The 20,986-nt window shown below is 36.5% G+C and overlaps 1 protein-coding gene across 4 annotated transcripts in view; it reads right to left on the bottom strand.

Annotated features, from left to right (window-relative positions):
• Positions 1-20,986, bottom strand: part of BBS9 (Bardet-Biedl syndrome 9) — a 345,480-nt gene that overhangs the window by 273,197 nt on the left and 51,297 nt on the right. For all 4 annotated transcript variants that reach the window (XM_068405604.1, XM_068405603.1, XM_068405605.1 and 1 more), the window contains 4 exons: positions 7,893-8,067; positions 3,307-3,391; positions 1,378-1,561; positions 245-374 (listed from right to left, as the gene is read on the bottom strand). In XM_068405604.1, the coding sequence (XP_068261705.1) occupies positions 245-374; positions 1,378-1,561; positions 3,307-3,391; positions 7,893-8,067 (574 nt within the window). The remainder of the gene's footprint in view (positions 1-244; positions 375-1,377; positions 1,562-3,306; positions 3,392-7,892; positions 8,068-20,986) is intronic.

The raw sequence follows: 20,986 nt of genomic DNA on the forward strand, positions 1-20,986 counted from the left end.
TTCTACCTTCACTCAAGAAAAAGAGAAAATCTAAAGCACAGTACAGCAATTCTACTATTCTTCTAGAATTAGGAGTATGCCCATTAATGAAACAAATATTTTTAAAGAAAGCAAAAACACTTTGAATTTTCCTTTTACAAGTCACCTTATTTGTTACATACCTCAGAACTGTTTCTTAGGATCTAGAAGCAAATTTCACAACTGGAAATTAATCTGAAAAAGGAAACTTTAACAAGGTACTTACCGTAAATTCGCTACTTTTACTGACACAGGAATGTGGGGAAGTTGAGTGGCCCATTTCAGTGTAACATCTTGATAAACATTCAACATTTTACTATGGTTTGCAATTAGAGTGTTTATTGTTCCTTCTTTCACTGTTAAAAGATATAAAAACAGTTTTAGGATGAAAGATTTTCAAAACCCAGTACTCTTCTTTGAGGTTTATATCATTACACCATTTTTTTTTCTTTTCCTTTTCAGCCATTATTTGTTATAAATTAATTCAATACAATTAAAGCATCAAAAGTTATGAAAGTTACATTGACAATGGCCAAGTACATATGTGATTAATTATGGACACCAATTTCAGTTGCATACTACCCAACACATGCAACAACTTTCCAAGGTTCTAGCCAGTCATGCTTGGTAGTTTAAAACATGATGAACAAAGACTCATAATCACCATGTTGGCATGCCAGGATAGATATGACAGAATACACATTGGTTAAATATCAGCTACTTATACTCTTCATTAATTCACTGACCTGTGAATACTGATTAAAGGTGTATACATTTATAGAGTTTATTTATAGTATAATTTAAATCAGAAAATATAAAATCTGAAGATAATGTTAAGATCAGATAATTGTAATTATAAAATAAGGCATGGTGTCAAATTTATCAGATAGTTTTTGAAACATTAATACAGAATAGGTATTAAGAATCTGTAGTTCTATAGTGGCATCCAATCAAGTTGCTTTCACACAATGTAATAAGTTAGTTTCATCTCCTAACAACAACTTTGATTTTTTTTTTAACTGTCAGTAAATGACAGAAGGTCCTCAACACTAGTTCACTCTTCCATTATCTCTCATTCTTCCACGTTTGTTGCTTTGGTAGCCTGGGCAAACTTACTCAAAAACTGGACAAGTACCTCAATTTGGTGACAACAAAATACCTATTTAGATTCTAAAAACTATGACACTTCACTCTAACATTTGAAAATAAACCTGCTTCATTCAAAGACAGTTCCGATTCCACAGATTTTTTACAAGTCAACAGCTTATTCAGGAAAATATATTTATTCAGTAGCAAAAAGAAAATCTTAGCTGTAAAAGTAACCAAGCTAAAGTTAAGTTGAATTTTCCTTTTACAAACCTGAACAATAAGGAATGAAGCAACTCGGACTGTAATCAAGCTTTTTCATGAATCGAATTTGCCCATTATCCTTAAGACAAAAGAAGTTTCTCTCACCAAGCACAAAAACAGAAGAAACTGCCTGATTAAAGGAGACAACGCATATATCCAGTGCTTGCTCTCCGATGTTTAAAACCCAATCCACCTTCAAAAGAAAAAACATGCTCCAGAGATCAGTTGACAGCTGCATATTAAAGACAAAACTTAGAGAAGGCTCAGAACTCATCAAGTTACATGAATATCATTAATGTAAATAGAAAAGCAAAATCAAAGTTTATTTTGAAGGAGAGTTATCTTGTTATGTTGAAGGCAGATGGTAACTTTGTGAGTAAAGCAGCAAAAACATCCACTTTTTGAATTAGTCACGAATTGATGGCTATGTAGTTCACTGAAGTATATTTCAATTTTAAAATACACATCCCATTCAAAACAAAAATGCTTTATACTTTAACTATTAAATCCAAGAACAGAGTATTAGAATAATTTAAATCTGCCTCTGTATATGTCCTTAGATATTAAGGGCAAGGTTAGAGAGTAAAAGGTAGTAACTTACTCTACCAATACACGTAAATGAAAAAATAGACAAAGTTTTAGGTGAGTAAGGCAATATTCATGCTTGCAGTCACTAACATACACCCTTCAGTCTGAAGAATGTTTGTGTATATAATAGCTTGTCTACTTTTCCAACTACATACATTGATATAATAAGCAACTACTTACAAATCTTGCCTTGCCTATATCCTTACATCTTTAAACAATACTACTGCTTATTGACACATTTCATTGGTTTGTTACTTCAGCTCCTCTGAGAAGTTTCAACTAATTCACACATGCAAAAATTGCTTTTGACTGCTGCCAAGCTGGTTAAACAGAAATTCAGAATTTCTGAAGTAAAAAAATATCGAAGTTCAATTGTCAGCACTTCCTATATGAACATCAATCATTTTGCTTAAAGAACATAGAATGTGTTAGTAAACATACTGGCATATCTGATACATGAAGCTGGAAGCACCATCTTAAAAGTTAAAGGGAAAAAAAAGCCAGGCTTATTACATTTGTCTCCATGTATGCTTCTCCTTTTAGATTAAAAAAGTTTTAACTTGCAGCATATCTGATGAAGCTTCCAAATTTCTTATTTAAAAACTATGTCTTCTCCCTAATTCAAGATGTAGGATTCTGACTAACTTACAGTTTGAAAAAATTCTACTATTAGCCACTGGAAGGGAGATGCTCTCCCAATATTTTACTTTCATACCTGAAATATGCTGACTCTAGTATTTTACTCAGTATATTTAGCAGACAAGCAATTCTACTGCAGGACCACAGAGAATGAAATTCTCTTCCTCTTAATAGGATGCAGCTCAAATATTAAACAACTTAGTCATAGGGACCTCCTGAAGACCATTGAATCCACAGGTTTTGGACAAAAAGAGTCCAGGATACTGACTATTTATGGAAACATTTTTCACTGCTGAGTTTATTCTAAGTATTGGGATTCTCCAAGTAGAATGAGGTTAATTTTCTAAGTCCAATACAAAGTCACAAACAGACAAATTAAAAACATGAGCAATATTTCAGGTGTACCTATTTATTTTACTAGAGTTTAGGTTTGTGTATTACAAAGATGAGCTTAGAAATAGTTATTTCCAGTACACAGTTCTCTTTCCTACCCCTCCCTTTAGAACAACAGTGAGTTTTAAGTCCCAACCTTAAACAACTGAGGCCCAGAGAAACCTTAATCGAAATCTGCTGGAGTCTTTCCATTGCCTTTAATGGCAATTGGATCAGGTCCTTTGTCAGAAGACAATGTTTCCATTTGTTACTCAGCATTGGTCTTTTTAACATGTATGCAGTGTACCTTACAGGTTACGTAAAATAAACAGGTTTTACCACAAGTCTTTTTCCAGAACTACGTTTTTGCTGTTCCGTTTCTTGTCTTTCATCAGCATCTGTCGCAAATGCCAGCACTTGGTATCTGTTGTAGGAAGTTTTAAAAAATAAAAAAATAGTTTGTACTTAATACCCTAAGTAAAAAAATACAATATAATCATCATAAGTATACATACACAGTAAAAGCACAGTCTAAAAGAATTGTTAGAAAGCCGACTGCAACACATCTGTCATCAGCAAAGATGTTAAGATAAATATCCCTGTAGGATAACAGCTAAGTGTAAAGGCAGAAATTTAAAAACCTTTCTATTCAGATTTTATCTCGTGTTAATAAATTCAACAGCTAAATACATTAGAGGATAGAAATCTAGACCACAAAGCAGCAAGAAATAAAAATATTTTCAAATTTGGAAATTAGGATTCTAATAAAAAACACACTTTTTTGCTCTTATTAAGCTTTCAAAAAACCTCCTAAGCTACCCTGAAATACAATCTGCTCTAATAGTTACACTCTCAAGCACATCCATTACGTAAACTAAGTGGTTCCAATCCAAGAGATAACAGTAAACTGGCACCAGTAGGTGGCACATGTAGCAAAAGATGGTAGGTTTGTGGGTTTGCAAGTTTTTTTAATTATTTTGTAATTGCCAACCAACCATACCAAGAAAAATTGCCAATGGAGACATTAGAACAAAAGATGTCAACGGCCATAAAAGCTCTGCACATCTATCCATCCTCATTTACACCTATGTAATCCTCAATGTTCAAACTGTGTCCTCATTGACTTTTCTGTAACTATTTCTTTCCTGAATTTGTGCTGGTGACCTAACTTACTGAACTACCCTGTTTCCCATGTATGCACATGAGGTAAACTGTAAAATGCTGACATTTCCTACAAAAGTGAAATAAACAACAAAAAAAAAACAACAAAAAACCTTATCCAAAAGGCAGCATTCAATTCTGGAAGTCATGGAGCACCATCAGCTCCAACCAACACCATTCTGAATGTTCCAATTCATTTCTAACAAATAAAAGTACATCTTTTTCTATATTGTCAAAGTTAGAGATTTAAAACAATGACACCAGCAGCCCTCACATTTCAGATGCATGTATTGTGGTGCTCACTACTGAAAGATTTTAGTGTCTGAAATTATTTTACTTACAGAAGTAAACCATGTACTTGGAGTAAGAAATGTAATTGCTTAAGGTGAATGCTATGACCTAGTTAAAAATACTAAGCTGCTTTTAGTACAATTATCATGTCTTTAAGTGTCCTCTGAGCAAATTCACTTCCCTTTTTCAGTTTAACACATTTGTAAGAGAAGTTGCAGATTCTGACCTAATAAAACCTTTTCTTTTCACCATATTTTACTTATAGTCTTGGCTAACACCTTATTTTATTAATCAGTGACTAATACATAGTTTTCAAATCAAACTCCCATTAAACAGCAACATGTATGGATGTTTAAGTGCCAACTACCTGCATACAAGCCTTTCATCACAAAAAACTCATGCCACAGATGGCCAACACAAACTCTCAATTCAGCTGTCAGATCAAGTATACAATCATTTAAATAAGAGGCATTTTGCTTTTAGATCTTGAAAGGTGTCAGAATCAACACGAAATATTGCTTTCAAATGAAGGCATCAGTCTGTTTGAGCCATAGGAAGATGGACAATTTGAGATTTGGCAACTTATTCTGGGAAAAACACTAGATAGAACCACTATATTTCTCATTTACTACCATAAGAAAAACACACATTTAATACAACCATAAAAACAATCTCTCCTTACCATGTCTATTTCCTTCATTTAGAAGGATTACTTTATTCTAATGTCCTAATAGTTCAGACACACTAGAGATTAGTACCCCAGTGTCTTAACACTTGGCACTAAAGACCAATAACCAAGTGAAGAATTCCTTTAAAACTACACCTAAACACTATAAAGACAGCACACTTTTGAATCAGAGGAAAAATTTAAGCCACATTTGTTGTAAAAGTCAATAATTTAAACATAATGAAAATGCATGAGATTCATTTTAAAGAAAAAATATTTCTTTATTCCTTACCAATATTAATAATTATCTTCTAACTTACTTATTAGGAAAAATATGAATTTTCTATTAAATTACTTTTACTTGCAACTCATATCTTCTCATGTGTTAACAATACACAATGTCTATAATCTGGTCATGCAATATCCAGAATCTAAAAACCATCTGATCAAGCTTAAGTAGCATAATAAAGAGTATTGCTTGAGAAATTCAAGTGATAGAGCAGGGTAGCATGACAAAGCATTGTGTTAGATTAACATTCCCCAGATTAGATTCCCAAGGCATAATCTATATAAAGTGACATTTTTATTTTCTTTAGTATGATTACCTCTGAAAAAATCTTTAAGGTACTTGTCAGGCTATTCCTCCAGCTTGATGAGATTCCTCTTAATGGTAGCCCTACCCTCTTTATATAGCCACTTCCCACAATCTGGCATCATCCTTGAATTTCAGGACATGCATCTGTCCTATTGCCCAGGATGAAGATGTTATACCAGCTCCATTATCAACTCCTGAGGAACATCACTCATCTTTGGCTACTAGTTAGAACTGTGGACAACTACTACTCTGTAAGCCTGACAGCTCTGCCACTTTTTCATCCATTTTTTAGTTCTTCATTTTTTATCATGGGTAGTAGCTCTGCCCCAAACACCACCTCACCCCAATTTACTTCAAAAAGCCTATGAGCAGACCTTGTCAGTTTTAAAGGAAAAAGGATGAGGCAAAGCAAGCATTAAGTTCCTTGGTCTTTTCACACCTTTGTTAAAGTTGCTCAGTCTGTTCAGTAGTGGGTCAGTTTCCTGTGTTTACATCCCTTTTTACATCTGAGGTATCTGTGGAAATCCTTGTTCTTCAGACTCTCTGCCAGTAGAATTTTTAACCAAGCTTATATCTCCTCAATCCCATCCCCTGCATGCCCATATGATGTTTTATATTTATCCTTATTAGTCCATTTTAACTTCCACTCATACATTTCCTTTTTTCCATTTGAACTCAGTCAGAAGCTACCTGTCCAGTCAAGCTGCCTTCTGCTACTTCTTATTTTCTTGAACATCGAAACGGATTGTTCTTGGTCTTTGAGAAAGTTATCCATGAATATTCACCAGCTCTCCTGAGCCCTTTTGCCCTTCAGGGCAGCCTCTCACAGGATCCTGCCTACCAGTTCCTTGAACAAATCCAGGTCTGTTATCTTAAAATCTACACTCTTTAGTCCACTGCTTATCTTCCTCTCTTCTCTCAGGATCTTAATCTATACCATCTCACGGTCACTGCAGCCAGTGTCTGCAACACTCAACAGCAGATGCTGTCTATTACTTCTCTAAACATTTTTTTTTTTCTTTCTGAGTTGTGGATTCAGCAAAGCATCTTCCCTAGGCAGGCTGTCTAGCGCCTGCATCAAAAAAGTTTTCCCTAATGCACCTCAGAAACCTTCCACATTGCTGAAGTCCATTACGTTGCCCTCCCAGCAGACGCTAGCCCTCCATGAGAACAAGGGCCTGCAACTGGGAAACTTCTTGTTTAAAAAAGGCTTCATAGCAGACATCCACCACAATAACCCCCTCCTCAAGCATCCATCTGATTCTAAACACATGGATGCTTGATAAACTCTCAACATGGTGGCTCCATAAGAGAGCCCTGTGTACTCAAGCTACTCCTCCATGATGAACACAAATCACCCTTTGTCTTTTCTCCCTGAAGATCCTGGAATCATCAATTACAGGACCTTAGTCATGCAAACCACCCTGTCACATCTTTAACTACACATATAACTTCTAGTTCCTCCTCTTTGTTGCCAAAGCAGAAGGTGTTTGTAAATACACACTTAATATGGGCCCTCACTCATCCCACTTCCCCTTAGGTATTATAAAAGCACCCCTCTTTGTGCACTTGACCCTTGTACCCTGTACCATCACTTACATGCTGGATTTAGCACCTATCCCTCAGTCTAGCAGTCAAGGATCTTAACAAGTCTCCTCTGCCACTTTGTCAGGTGGATTCCATCTCTCCTCCCCAGCCCTCATCCTCTGAGAGGATCCTATGGTCACAAAAGCTAAAGCCCTGTCTCATATATCTTCTGAAAACTGAACAGATTCATCAGACTAACACCTATTTGCATCAAAATAAAAATCCTGTTGAAACAACTGGAAGGAACATCTTCCTCAAGCAGTATAATGCAGACAACACTGAAAGCACAGATTACACTGAACTGAAGCAGGGAAAAAACCTGGCACTTGCAGGACAACATGACATGCCTTGATAAGCTAGGAAACTTAACACATTTATACAAATAAAAATAGGACCATAAAGTCTTCAGGACACATAGTATGCTTTCTTCTACAACTGTCCGGAGACAGTAATCACTCAACAACATACAACATTATTTTTCTTCTTTCCTGCAGCTACTTATCACCTGCTTTGGGATACAATATTAGTAAAGGCAATAAAAATTAGACATTAATTCTTTTAATTTGTTTACGTACTAAATGATAGCACCAAAATATGCTATAATTACTGAACACGAACACATACTTGTAACTCTCAACCTGTCGACAAGAAGACACTGTAATGAAAGAATCTGTGCGAGAGCTGTAAGTCAAGGGACCAGGCAGAAGAAAACCAGGTAAAAACCGGCCAAAAGCATAGCTTTCCTGTTCAAACAGCATGAGCATCCCGTCCATGGACTGTATGCATATCAAATCTCGACCTAAGGAAAGCAAAAGAAATACAAGGGAAGCAAAGCAATGTTAGTAAATTAAAATTGCACTCATAAGTAATCCTAACAAAAGTAAGATTAATTTTAATTTATGAATGTTTACTATGAGGAAGAACACTAAATATTCCAACCTCAAAAAAGCTTAATTACCAAAATAAACAAGCTAGATTTTTTGGGAATAACATTCAGAATATATTAAGAGTAAAAAAGTATTAGATATTTTATTTCAAACTGAAATTTCTAAAGATATAACTATTACAACTTCCATTTAAAGAAATGTTTCAGTACTCCCAAAACCCCAAATTATTCTGGTTCTTAAATGCCTCTACACCTTACAAGCAGTCATAACAACTGTGGTTTAAAAATAACCTATTCTACTCTTTCAAGTCTACTTAAGCAACATAGCAGAAAGTCCTACAAATACATATTGTTGTGAAAATACAATGGTAATGTTTTCCACACTTTGCACTCACATTTTCCATCTTCAAGGAAAGAAAAAACAAAATAGGCCCACTCTGTGTTACCAATAAGACAAAAAAAATCAAATAAAAAAATTCGGCTTGGAGTAAACTACTTCAAGCCTCATCCATTATTTGGCAGTCTCAAGACATGACTTGTTGTGCCTCAAGTACACCAATCTAAATTCGGAGTCTCATTTTGAAGACTTCTGAGATCAGAAACTGATTATGCAGTTTGCATTTCATACGCAAGGGTAACAATTCAAACAAACAATGCATGCATTCAAGGAGAGCCATACCAGTAAGACTAACACCTTCTGAAGTTGATAGAAGTATCTCTCCTGCAGTCAGAGATAAGCCCCTATCTTGCAAACACGACATGAAATACTTGTAATTCAAACTGTCTATTCACCTCCATTAAAATACTCCATTGTGTCTCAGGAATTATTCCATATGCATGGAGGACCCAGACAAATTGTCTGTTCACTAAGTTCCATCCTCAATCCTTTCAGAACTGTTTTCTAACATAGGAAGGTGAAACAAAACAAACATAGACTAAGATTTCATTCTTACACTTAGCTAAAGGTAACAAAGGTCAAAGAGCTATTCAGTATGTGAAAAGGCAACAAATGTAAAGTACAGTGGAAAACATTGTTCATCTCCACTGTGATTCTTCATAGAAATTTTAACTACTTAAAAATAAATAGCAGTGTAATAGGTCAGCAGTACATCATGTTACTTGTCCTTGTGATTAAAGCATATAATAAAAATTTAGCTTTGGGTAAGAACAGAAAAAACTAAAGTTAGGTAAAGCTGCTGGGTCCTTTCCACTTGCCCTCCCTTATCCCTTTTTCAAATTGTCCCATTTTCTAAAAATCAAGTTCTCCCATCCTCTTTCCAGATCCTGTACATAATTCACTACATGTTCTATAAACCCTGTTGGAAATATCAACCATTCAACAAGGACATTTGAAAGTGTAATTCATTGTTCATTTGGTAGAGGCAAATGTGAATCTCTCGGTCTCTAGTGAAAACGTTAAAATACTTCAATTCTTCACATCAATGATTATACAGACAGAACTGCAAAACCATTTCAATAGTATAATTTCAGGGACACTGATGGCATTTCAGGCACTTAATCACAAGACCTGTTTCTTCCCTTATGTTCTACATGGATCTTTTCTGAAAACCTAAAAGACCATCTTACTTAATGGAGTTTTGTTGGGTTTTGTCTGTTTGAAAACTCCTGAAGTGCATACATTTTAAGGGATAACATTAACTAACAATATGAAACAAACTTTGCTTTAGCAATGTAGTAATGGCATTTCCAATCGACAAATTCATAAATTAAAATATAGAAAATAATTTTATTCAACATCAGAAAAATCCCTTATTCCTTATTAAACATGAGAGAAGTACTCCATTAAACAAGAATCCTTGGTGGCTTTGAAAAGAAACTTAGCTGAGAAACAATGAAAACATCTTCCTAAAATGAAAAATTTAATATGTACTAATAAACTAACACCTTACACAAAAGCAATTCAACATGGAAATTACTAAAGTACTGTTCAAAAGTAGTCAGACCGAGATTTTGCCTGATACTGAAGTCAAACCAATATATCTCTGGGGTTTTTCTACTACTGCAAGTGAGAAAATTTAAATACATCATTTTTATAGCAGCTCATTAAACCAGTGACCACTTGTCACTAGCAACTTCAGTTTGATGATTTAAGTCTCAAAAGTTTAATCTATAACATTCTGAAGTTTGTACTACTACACTGGAAACTTGAAACATTTTAAATGTTTCCTCTTCTATGTGCAGATTAAAGTCATACATCCTTCTAGGAAATGTAAACTCCTTACCTCTGTTAACAGCAAGTCAATGAAGAAATGCTTCCTGTGACTAAATGCAACCATTTTTGAGAGAATTATGGGTTTGACATAGATCTCCAAAAGTATTTTCTAAACAGACCATTTGTTTTAGAGCTATGATTTTCCTAGGATTTTCTACACAGACTTTTTAAATTATAAAGCAGGGTCTAGGGCTCCTGTGCAATCTTGAAATTTATTGTTTATAAAATTAGAAACATGTTCTACAGTACACAAACATTAGATATGCACACTCCTTTTAAATGTGCATAACTAGTATATTTCCTCTGAAATTATTTGTATGAAGTAGCTTTATTGAGTCTTTAAGAATCATTTACCCTCTTAAATATTCTTCATAGGACAGACTCCAGAATCGCTGGATTTATTCATAACTTTTAGCTGACATTCTACACCTGAAATATGTGGTATTCAAGATGTTACAGTGACTACTGATCATAGTCAGAATGAACATTTGAGCCTCTGAAGTACCAGCCAAGAACACTGCAATGACTTTATTAACATACAATTCAGAAATTAGAGTGATCTATAAGTACCTTGCATGTTTCAATTAAAAAATAAACACACATACATGAATTTGAAAGTTATTTAATACTAAGGTTCCTGCAGTTCTCAATGTTCTGCTTTTCATCACTAACAGCTGACACTATCAACTATTATTAGTGTAAATAAAAAAGGAAAATAATGTATTCATAAAATAACTGCAGCAACTATACAAGTTCAAAGAGTATCACTTGAAGCACACTAAGGCTATGAGCAGACAGATGAGTGACACCAATCTAACACTTTGCTACTGCTGGCAGAAGCAATCCTGCTCTCCTCCCAGCCCTCTGGGCCTCCAGGGACCCTTGCTCACATCCCATAGTTCCTCCCCACTCCCAAGTCAGATCTGGTACTTATCTGATGGCTGTTAAGCTGATAGTAGGACACCATCCTGAATTTGTAATTTTTAACAAGTTTTCAGATTAGTGAATCATCACCCCACATAAATAACTCCATACAAGCCCTCATCTTTACTAGTAAGACCGGTCTTGAGGTCCCAGGCCCCTGAGACCAAAGGAAGAATTTCCCTCAGTGGAAGGGGGTCCAGTTAGGGAATATTTAACAAAGTAAACTTAAGTTCATAGAGTTTGATGTAATGCACCCACAAGCGCTGAAGGAGCTGGCTGATGTCATTGCAACACCACTCAATCATCTTTGAAAGGTCACAGCAATCAGAAGAGGTCCTTAAAGACTGGAAGAAAGCAAACATCACTATCTTCAAGAAGGGCAAATATGAAGATCAGCAAACAGGCAAGTCAACCTCACCTCAGACCCTGGGAAGGTATTGGAGCAACTAATGTTCATGGAAACCATTTCCAGCCACATGAGGGACAAGAAGTTGATCAGGAGTAGTCAGCATGGATCTACAAAGTTGAAATCATGCTTAACCAACATAACTGCCTTCTATAAGAGGTGACTAGCTTTGTGGATGACAGGAGATCAGTGGATGCCATTTACCTTGACTTTAGGTGCTGCCTCCCTTAGCATCCCTACACATAAGCAGACAGTGAGGTGGACAGAAGACTGGTTGAACTGCCAGGCTCAGAAGGTGTGCTGTCATTCAGAGGGACCTCAACAGGCTGGAGAAGTGGGCAGACAGGAATGTCATGAAGTTCAAAGGAAATGCAAAGTCCTGCCCCAGGAAGGAATAACCACAGGCATCAGTACACACTGGGGACCAACCAGCTGGAAACCGGCTCTGCAGAGAAAGACCTGGGGTCCTCCTGGACAAATTATACCATGAGCCAGCAACGCACCCTTGCAGCAGAGGCAGTCAACAGTATCCCACGCTGCATTAGGAAGAGCACCACCAGCAAGCTGACTGAAGCAATCCTTCCCCTCTACTCAGCATTGGTAAGGCCACAACCAGAATACTGGGTCCAGTTTTAGGCTCCCCAGTACAAAGAAAAACCCAGGGACATACCACATCAAGTCCAGCAAAGGACCACAAAGATGATTAAGGAACTGGTGCATCTTTCAGATGAGGAGAAGCTAGAGAGCTGGGGCTGTTCAGCCTGGACAAAAGATGGCTTAGGGGGAATCTCACCAATATGCATAAATACCTAATGGGAGAGAACGAACAAGAGGAAGGGACACTTCCTTGGCACCCAGTTACAGGAGAAGTGTCAACAGGAACAAACTGTATCACATTAAATTCTATGTCAACATAAAAAAAAGCTTGTTTTTGTTGGGTTTGGTTTTTGTTTGGTTGGTTTTTTTTTTACTGTTAAAGTCATCAAACACTGGAACCCCATTGTCCAGAAAGGTTGTGGAGTATCCTTCCAGGGACATATTCAAAACACAACTGAACACAATCCTGGGCAACTTCTAGCTGAACCTGCTCAGGAAGTGGGATTGGACTGGATGAAGTCAAGAGAAGAATCATTCAAAGAAGGCATTCTATCTTTCATCTCTGACCTACTCCAAGGCACTATGGTAGACATCTGTTCCTCTAGGCTGTGAAATTTCACAGGATTTAGTCCTATCACATACTCCTGATCAGCAAACAGTAGAAACCATTAGAGAAACTTGAGATGCTTTGCACTTGTATCCTATCGATGTTAATAATACCCAGCTTCCAATTCCCAACAGTTGCCGACATTATTATCACACTGCTGATACAGTCTAGAAAAAGTATGAGTTAGCCAGCTGCATAAAATTACAAGTAACTAGTAAAAGTACTCTGAGAAACTTGTACAAACCCTGACAACTAGTAAAAGGTGCTAGCCCACTGGTTGCCACCCCAGTCTCTTATGTATGGTTATCTTAAAGTATAGTTATTGGCTACTAGAAATAACTAGTGGTGTTTTTATTTGGCTTGCAAGAAGACAGTGCTTCATAACCCAAGTGTCCATGTAACCACCATTATTCTACATCTGTTACCTCAAAATCACATATGTTCACATTCAGCATTCAAAGGCAGACTGAAAACCCTCCCAACACTTCACACTAGCTAACTGTTCAGTTCCACTTCTATTTCACACCTTTATCAAGAATACAACCCTGTAAGTCTGGGTATAGAGAGTCTTCAACTCCCCTTACACAGTTTCCTATGAATTTTCCTACTATCAGCAGTGTGCTACAGAAGAAATCTGCAGCTATCCAGCTTTCCAGAACCTTAAATTTCAATGTCTAGCTTCAATGGAACTCCCTGGTACCTAAAACCTGAAGACAAAAAGGTCAGAGATATCAGCTTGAAAAAAACTTTTTTTAAAAGCACAGTAGTAGAACACATTTGTACTTTAAGGCTTCTTATTTTTCATATTCTCTTCCTTAGAAAGATATAGATAAAACCAGAAAAAAACAAAAAAATTAAAATTGTGCATGAAGTAATTTAAGTCACCAAAAAATTATAACAGTAATTATGTTTAAATGTTTGCCATGCTGCTATTCTACTGTTTTGAAAAGTTCTAAATATTGCTTGATATATAAGATTAAAAGACATTTAATTGTAAAGTGAATGCCCTTCCTAACACAGAAATCATATATATTTTGTAACAGAATTAAATTTCAGGTACCTCTGGTTATACCAATGGTAGTGAGAAAGCTATCTTTCAGACAGCTTCTGACCACAACCTTCAGGGCTTAAGCTTGTCTAAAATACACAATTCAGTTACTCGTTTCTATTCTTCAGATATAATTGATATGCAGCAGTAATCTAGTAGACATATTACAATTAACAGAAAAAAAGTAAAGGTCAGTAGAGGTGCTGAGGTGTTACTGCTTAAATAACAAGTAGTAATAGCTTCTGCTCTCATGTATATTATGAATATCAATCTTATTCTTACCAATTTCATTACATCATGCAAATGAATAATAGAAAAACTACAGCACCTTCTGCAATATATATGATGCTACATGTCATATCAGACATGGAAGCATTCATCTTTAACACTCATAATCCCTAATCACACACAAATACCATTGCTATAATATCTCCTGTTTTAACAGCAGTGATATGATTGAATATGAATTAACATAATGTGACAAGTTCTTTAGAGCACTCCAATGATCTCCAAGCATACTGCAATACTGAATTATAGTGTCTGAAGAAAAAAATATACGTCAGGCACCCAAACTGAACCAGGAATCATTTTTTTTTGCCTTTAAGAGCACTGCATCACTTAATATACCTACCACTTTATTCATCATATTTGTGTTGTTCTCACTAATTTTCAAATTTGGATTTTAACTAGCTTGTACTAGTGGATCAAACTCCAATTATCCAAACTAATACATGTAAAGCATAATGAAAGAAAATTGTGTATGAACTCTTATTTCCCAGCTTTTTATAGGTCATCTTATTTCCTTTGGCCATTTGTTTTTAATGTGTAGCCAGTGAATGGAGTTTTTATGTTTCACTTCAAGAAATGCAGTCTTCCAAACAGCCAGCCAGAAATGTCCATTTCAAAAAAGCTTATTGCAGCCAGTTGGCTTTGCCAATGACATATTTATAAAGTGAAAATATAACCCATAGTGTTTTCTGCAGATCAGATGGAATCACTTAGTGTACTCTACATAGTTTCAGCAGCATGTGCCTCAAGAGGAATGTCCTTCAGGCAGAAAGTGTTACTTTTAAGCACAAGTCCAGCTACTGTTGTTTTGTAGTTTTGTTATTCTAGCATGATATGAACACATTTACGTCACACTTTTAAACCACAACGTATTTTTAGACCTAATGCAAAGCCAAAATGAGAGGCAGGTAGTAGCTCTTTGAAATAAGCTTCTAATTAAAGCTATTTTGGAGCTCTAGTTTTTTGCATGTTAATGATTTCCTCTACTCAGCCTCCTCTCTGGCATCAAATCATTTTCATGAAAAGTACATTATATAATCAGAAGGCCTGAGCACCACGTGAAATCATGCAATGAAAACTACAGTATCAAATGGAATAAATTAGAAGTCAGAAAAAGCTTCATAAAGTTACAGATTTTTAGGAAGATGTCAGCAGAGATAACTTTACTGCCTTCAACGGTAATCAAAAGCTTCAGTCAAAAGCCTTGTGTGGAACAAAGCGCCAATGAAATAAAACAAAGAGATAAATTAGCATTTATAAGACACCCAGGAACTGAACAGCCCTTTAATGATACATGGAAAATGTTTTCCTAATTTCACAATATTTAAATCCACAGTGCACTGACTAGCAAAGCGATGCACACAAACTGTATGCCCACACACCAGAACAGAAATTACTGTCCTGACTTGAAACAAGCAGATGTTTTCCTTTTCCTTCATCATTGAAATTTGCTCCCCAGAATCTCTCCCAGCACAGAGAACAAAGTCTCCTCCAGTTCAAACCCATTCTGGAGAATTCAACCTGCTGCTGAGTGTAGCTCCTGAAACAAAACAGATCTGGGTCAACTGTGAAAAAAGCACTTCAGGAATCACTTCTAACGGAAAAACCATTCGAAAATATGTCGGGCAGTTCTTAAAACAATGTATGCCCAGTAAAAGGCAAGTCTTTGGTTACTTCCCTGACCCAAAGCAGGAAGCACATGTCAGTGTACATTCAGAACTCTGAATTGACTAGCTTGGTGGTCTGGTGGCTGCTCATTGCGTTACTACAGAAGGGATCAAAGTTCAGGACTTCGGCTGCAGCCATTCATTCTGGGCCAGAGGATCGGACAGCACCGCCGAGGCAGTGCAACATCCTGAACACACAAAGATGAAAAGGAGAAGTGCCCTGCATCACTCAATGCTAACGCACTGACCCATTCCAAATGATGCACAAAGGGCACATACGTTCCAGCTGAGATTGACCAAGTGTTCTTCTACTGGAATTGAAAAATCATTCCAACAGGAAAGAAACAGAGAAGTGGATAGGAGTTTAAGAGAAACTAAGGAAAGTGCTTAAGGAAAACACTAAATCCTTGTTTTACTGAAATTAGCTTTATTTTCTAATCCCTTCCAGATATTTAAGTATTGCAGTAAAACATATTCACAAGTCCCAACACAAGAGATGCTCTCTCTGCAACAGGCCACTCTGTAAGAAGCCTCCCTGGCCAAGACACAGTAGAGCACAGTCAGAGCCACCATGAGAAAAAGAATCTTTTTGCTTCTCTCAGCTATCATACAGCATTCTCTCTACCTAACCTCATACAGATTTCTGCCTGCCATAAAGCACAAGAAAGATTTTAGATGGAAAGGGAATCTTGAACTATTAAAGTATCTCCAAAGGCCAGTCAACCTTCACTCACACACTCAATCCTTTAGAGACCTGTGATATACTCCTTTATCCTTGATTTGACTTTAACCACCCAAGATGACATAGTTAAATTATGCAACTTTGGAATGATCCCTTTATACCTCATATTGACCTGAGGTGGTGGAAGGACCCTTAGGAAAAGCAGTATCACACAAAGTTGTTCTTTTTTTCAAGACATTAATTCAGTAGATTAATTATAGACAGTATAAATAGAGCAGGTCTTGACAAAGAACATTAGCTGTGCATGGGAGAATGGCTCTATGCATAGATGTAGCCTGGATAATGATGATTCATGAAGAAATAGTAGAATTCTTTTTCCTTAAATTCTGTTTCTTGCCTGAACTTGTTGAGCAACTACTTTTTAAGCCCTGGCAACTGCAGAAATCTTTTTTGAAGCCCCTGCATTCATAGAGGCATTATAATAGTGACATCCACTTTTTCTAAAGAAGGTAGAAATTCCAGTCTGTGAACCTTTCCAATGTCAAGCTGTCCTCATCTGAAGTTATACACTTCTCATACATTTATAAATATTATAGAACATCTTACTGAACTAGCAAATCTCCCCCAAATAAAAATGAAATAAAGACAAGTACTGTCAGCAGTTGCCCTTCCAAATCAATAGCCTTTGACTGAATAGTTATTTAAGGCACATGGATGTTTTTAATGAACCACAAATCAATAGCAGACCTTTCATTGAGCTCAGTTAAAGTTGAATGTAGGCCCTATTTTGCAATATTTTAGGTACTTTCAAAAGTTATCAGTAGGATCTTAACTCACCATCATACAATAAATCTACCATCTTTAAAATTCCATCTAAGACAGACCTGCAAACCTATAACCAGAGTAACAAAATCCCACTGTTAAAACCCAGTGAAATCCTCATCTTTTCTCCTACTTCTCCATTTCTAGTCTCCTTAGAGTAAGAAGTTTCATTATTCCTAAGCACTTCCCAAAGCACTTTGATTCTTTACTAATCTTTTTGAGATAGAGAATTGTTGAAAATATTTGCTGAAGAACACTCTCCAGAATAACTGAAGTCACATCCAAAGAACTAATTATAAATAGTTTACAGCAAAGCTAACAGTCAAGCTTAACATGCAAACCTAGGGGTTTACTTTACAGAATCTTAGGTGGAACACCAACATCTCTTCAAGAAGTTTCAAATAACCCCATTAAAATTAGAAATAAACAGTGTGACTTAATACCCTTAAAAACACCAATAAAGTACAGCCACTTTTCACATTCAGTTCATTTGCCTATATATATCCTAGGCTAGCAACCAACATACACAAAAGGACTAACTCTTACTTTGTGGTCAAATGAGTCAGTGAATTACATCTCTACCAAAAAAAAAAATCACCATCCCTATTGGTTTCCTTTTTGCCAGTCTCAGAAAGGACACCATAGATTTCACAAGCAGGAACAATTTGTTATCTTGTATTTTAAGACTGTTAGAAGCACACTGCAAGTACTCAAATGATCTTACTACGCCACTAACCTTGCAAAATATTATTTTCATAGTTTTGCAGGTAAGCAAGATGACACACGTTTTCATTCCAATCAATCATCATACTAAAGAGCAGCTGCATACATTTTATTTCTGCTGTAATCCTTCCTTGTCCTTTTTATTCTCTATAGTCACCAAACACTTTTTCAGGGGTTATTCATGTTTATCTTAATTAAACCATGCTCATAATCAGACTCAGTCATGTTAAAGAAATGCAAAAATTTAGCAAGGCTGCAGGACAGCTGGCTAAACATGAGCCAGCAGTGTGCCCAGGTGGCCAAGAAGGCCAATGGCATCCTGGCCTCTATTAGGAATAGCGTAGCCAGCCGGTCTAGGGAAGTGATCGTCCCTCTCTACTCAGCACTGGTGAGGCCGCATCTTGAGTACTGTGTTCAGTTCTGGGCCCCGCACTTCAAGGAAGATGTTGAGGTGTTGGAGCGAGTCCAGAGGAGGGCGACCAAGCTGGTGAAGGGTCTGGAGGGTCTGACCTATGAGGAACGGCTGAGGGAGCTGGGGGTGTTTAGCCTGGAGAAGAGGAGGCTCAGAGGTGACCTTATTGCAGTCTACAACTACCTGAAGGGAGGTTGTAGTGAAGTGGGAGTTGGCCTCTTCTCCCAGGCAACTAGCGATAGGACAAGAGGACACAGCCTCAAGCTTCGCCAGGCGAGGTTCAGGTTGGACATTAGGAAGAATTTCTTTTCAGAAAGGGTCATTAGACATTGGAAGGGGCTGCCCAGGGAGGTGGTGGAGTCACCATCTCTGGAGGTGTTTAAGAAAAGACTGGACATGGCACTTAGTGCCATGGTCTAGTTGACAGGGTGGTGTCAGGGCAACGGTTGGACTCGATGATCCCAGAGGGCTCTTCCAACCTGGTTGATTCTGTGATTCTGTGATTATTGAAGTTATGAACACTCATCTGATCTGACCTTATACAAGGGGTAACAGAGCAGACAGCCACAGCAATGCATGGTGAAGTTACAGATTAATTTTGTGTAAAAAATTTTGAATCCAATAACTCAAAATTTTTTTTTGTCTGCTAAACTGTTTTTGTGCTGGATTGCTTTTTAAACCGCTCAGAATTCTCCAGTTTGCCCTAAAACTTTAGGTCAAAAAAATTCTCATGAATCTGAAGTAAAATTACTTTGTCACATTTTCACTGATTTTTATCTTTTCATGCTACTCTGTTCCTTCTTGCTTTTGATACAGGCAAACTATAGTCGTTGCCTTTGCTTTACATTCTTTTCTGTGCTTGAAGGATGCACTCAAACCTACCCACCACTAAAATCTCCAAGAAAATCTCTCTTGAATAACATAGTAGAGTTATTTCTAGTAGGAATGATTTGCACCAAGCATAAGAACCCAAAGTACAATTAGTAGAAAGCATCATAGCTGCTCAATATACATTTCACTGCTCTAGGAAGAGCAACTAACAAGGGTTTGGTGACCTTCCAAATACATTTCTATAGGTTAGAGTTTTTTGTTATGGAATAGTCACCAGTGGACACTAGAAAAATATACAAAAGCTACATACAGACATTTCTGAAAGACCCTTTGAGAAGACAAAAGAGTAAATAGAAACTAAAACTGCATTATTTTGGATGAAAAAATATCAGGCAGCAACCAAATCTGATAGACCAATGCATCCACATGAAATGCTGGAACATTTAATACAGAAGTACATATGTAAATAATAAAGCTGTATATAGGCTTGAAGTAATAGAAAATTCATCATGCCAGACTATTTGTTAGACAGGGTAATACTACATACTGCATTTCTAAACTTTAGAGACAGCATCTCTAAACTTAAGTAAAACATCTGATATGATCTCAGACAATTGTCTCACAGGAAACCAGAGAATGGCAGGCAACAGCACTAAGAAGAAGAATCTGGGGATTAGAGTAGGATGATGAATTAAATATGAGTCAACAATATGTCAAAGACAAATGCAAGATTGGGTCATTATTAATATACATGTGCTATTAAAAACATATGAGGTAATTACTGTTCTGCTTGGCACTCACTGATTCTTGGCAGGAGTACTGCAGAAGCTATAACCCCACATGCAAGATATAAGACAATTTATACTACCAGTGTACAATGACTGCACACATTTGTGTACCATACTTCAACAAAAGAAATTAGAAAAAGCATCATATAAAGTCTACCAAAGTTTTGAAAGACAAGTCTTTCACTTACATGCACAACTGCTCCCAAAGTTATGTATTTCTACTTCATTACTTCATTACAATTATAGTGTTTTGTTTAAATGAAATGCAGATTAAGTGATATATCTAGCAATTTATAACTGAAGCAAAGTTCTGGCATACTGAAGGCAATGGGAGTTTTTACTATCAGTTAGGCCATGATCTTACTCATTACTGTTAAGAAAAGTTGAGGAAGGTGAAAGGAAAGGATGGTAAGAGATTCAGAGAATGGTTTCCTTGATTATTTTTCCATTCATGTGTTCAATTTAGAGAAGAGGTTCTAACTCCATTATTAAAAAAAAAACAACACTAACAGGTTTCCAAAGTTACCTGAGAAACCATTTAGAACTAGTCATCAGCAGATCTATTCCATGAAAAAACTCACACAGACCAAGCCTTTCAAGTAATTTGTCCTTACCCAGAAGCAATTTAACAGGAAGGTAACAGTTAAACGTTTTGCTCCTTAACAGAACTAGCCAATAAATCAAAGTCCAAATTTATACTGCTGCTGTATTTAAACACAGTCATAAGAATCATTTAACCTTACAGCATAAAACTCAGCTGATAATTTTTTTCTGACTAGCACCTAATAAAAGTCATTCTTGCAG

The sequence above is a fragment of the Nyctibius grandis genome, chromosome 7, assembly GCF_013368605.1.
Source record: "Nyctibius grandis isolate bNycGra1 chromosome 7, bNycGra1.pri, whole genome shotgun sequence".
NCBI classification, from domain to species: domain Eukaryota; kingdom Metazoa; phylum Chordata; class Aves; order Nyctibiiformes; family Nyctibiidae; genus Nyctibius; species Nyctibius grandis.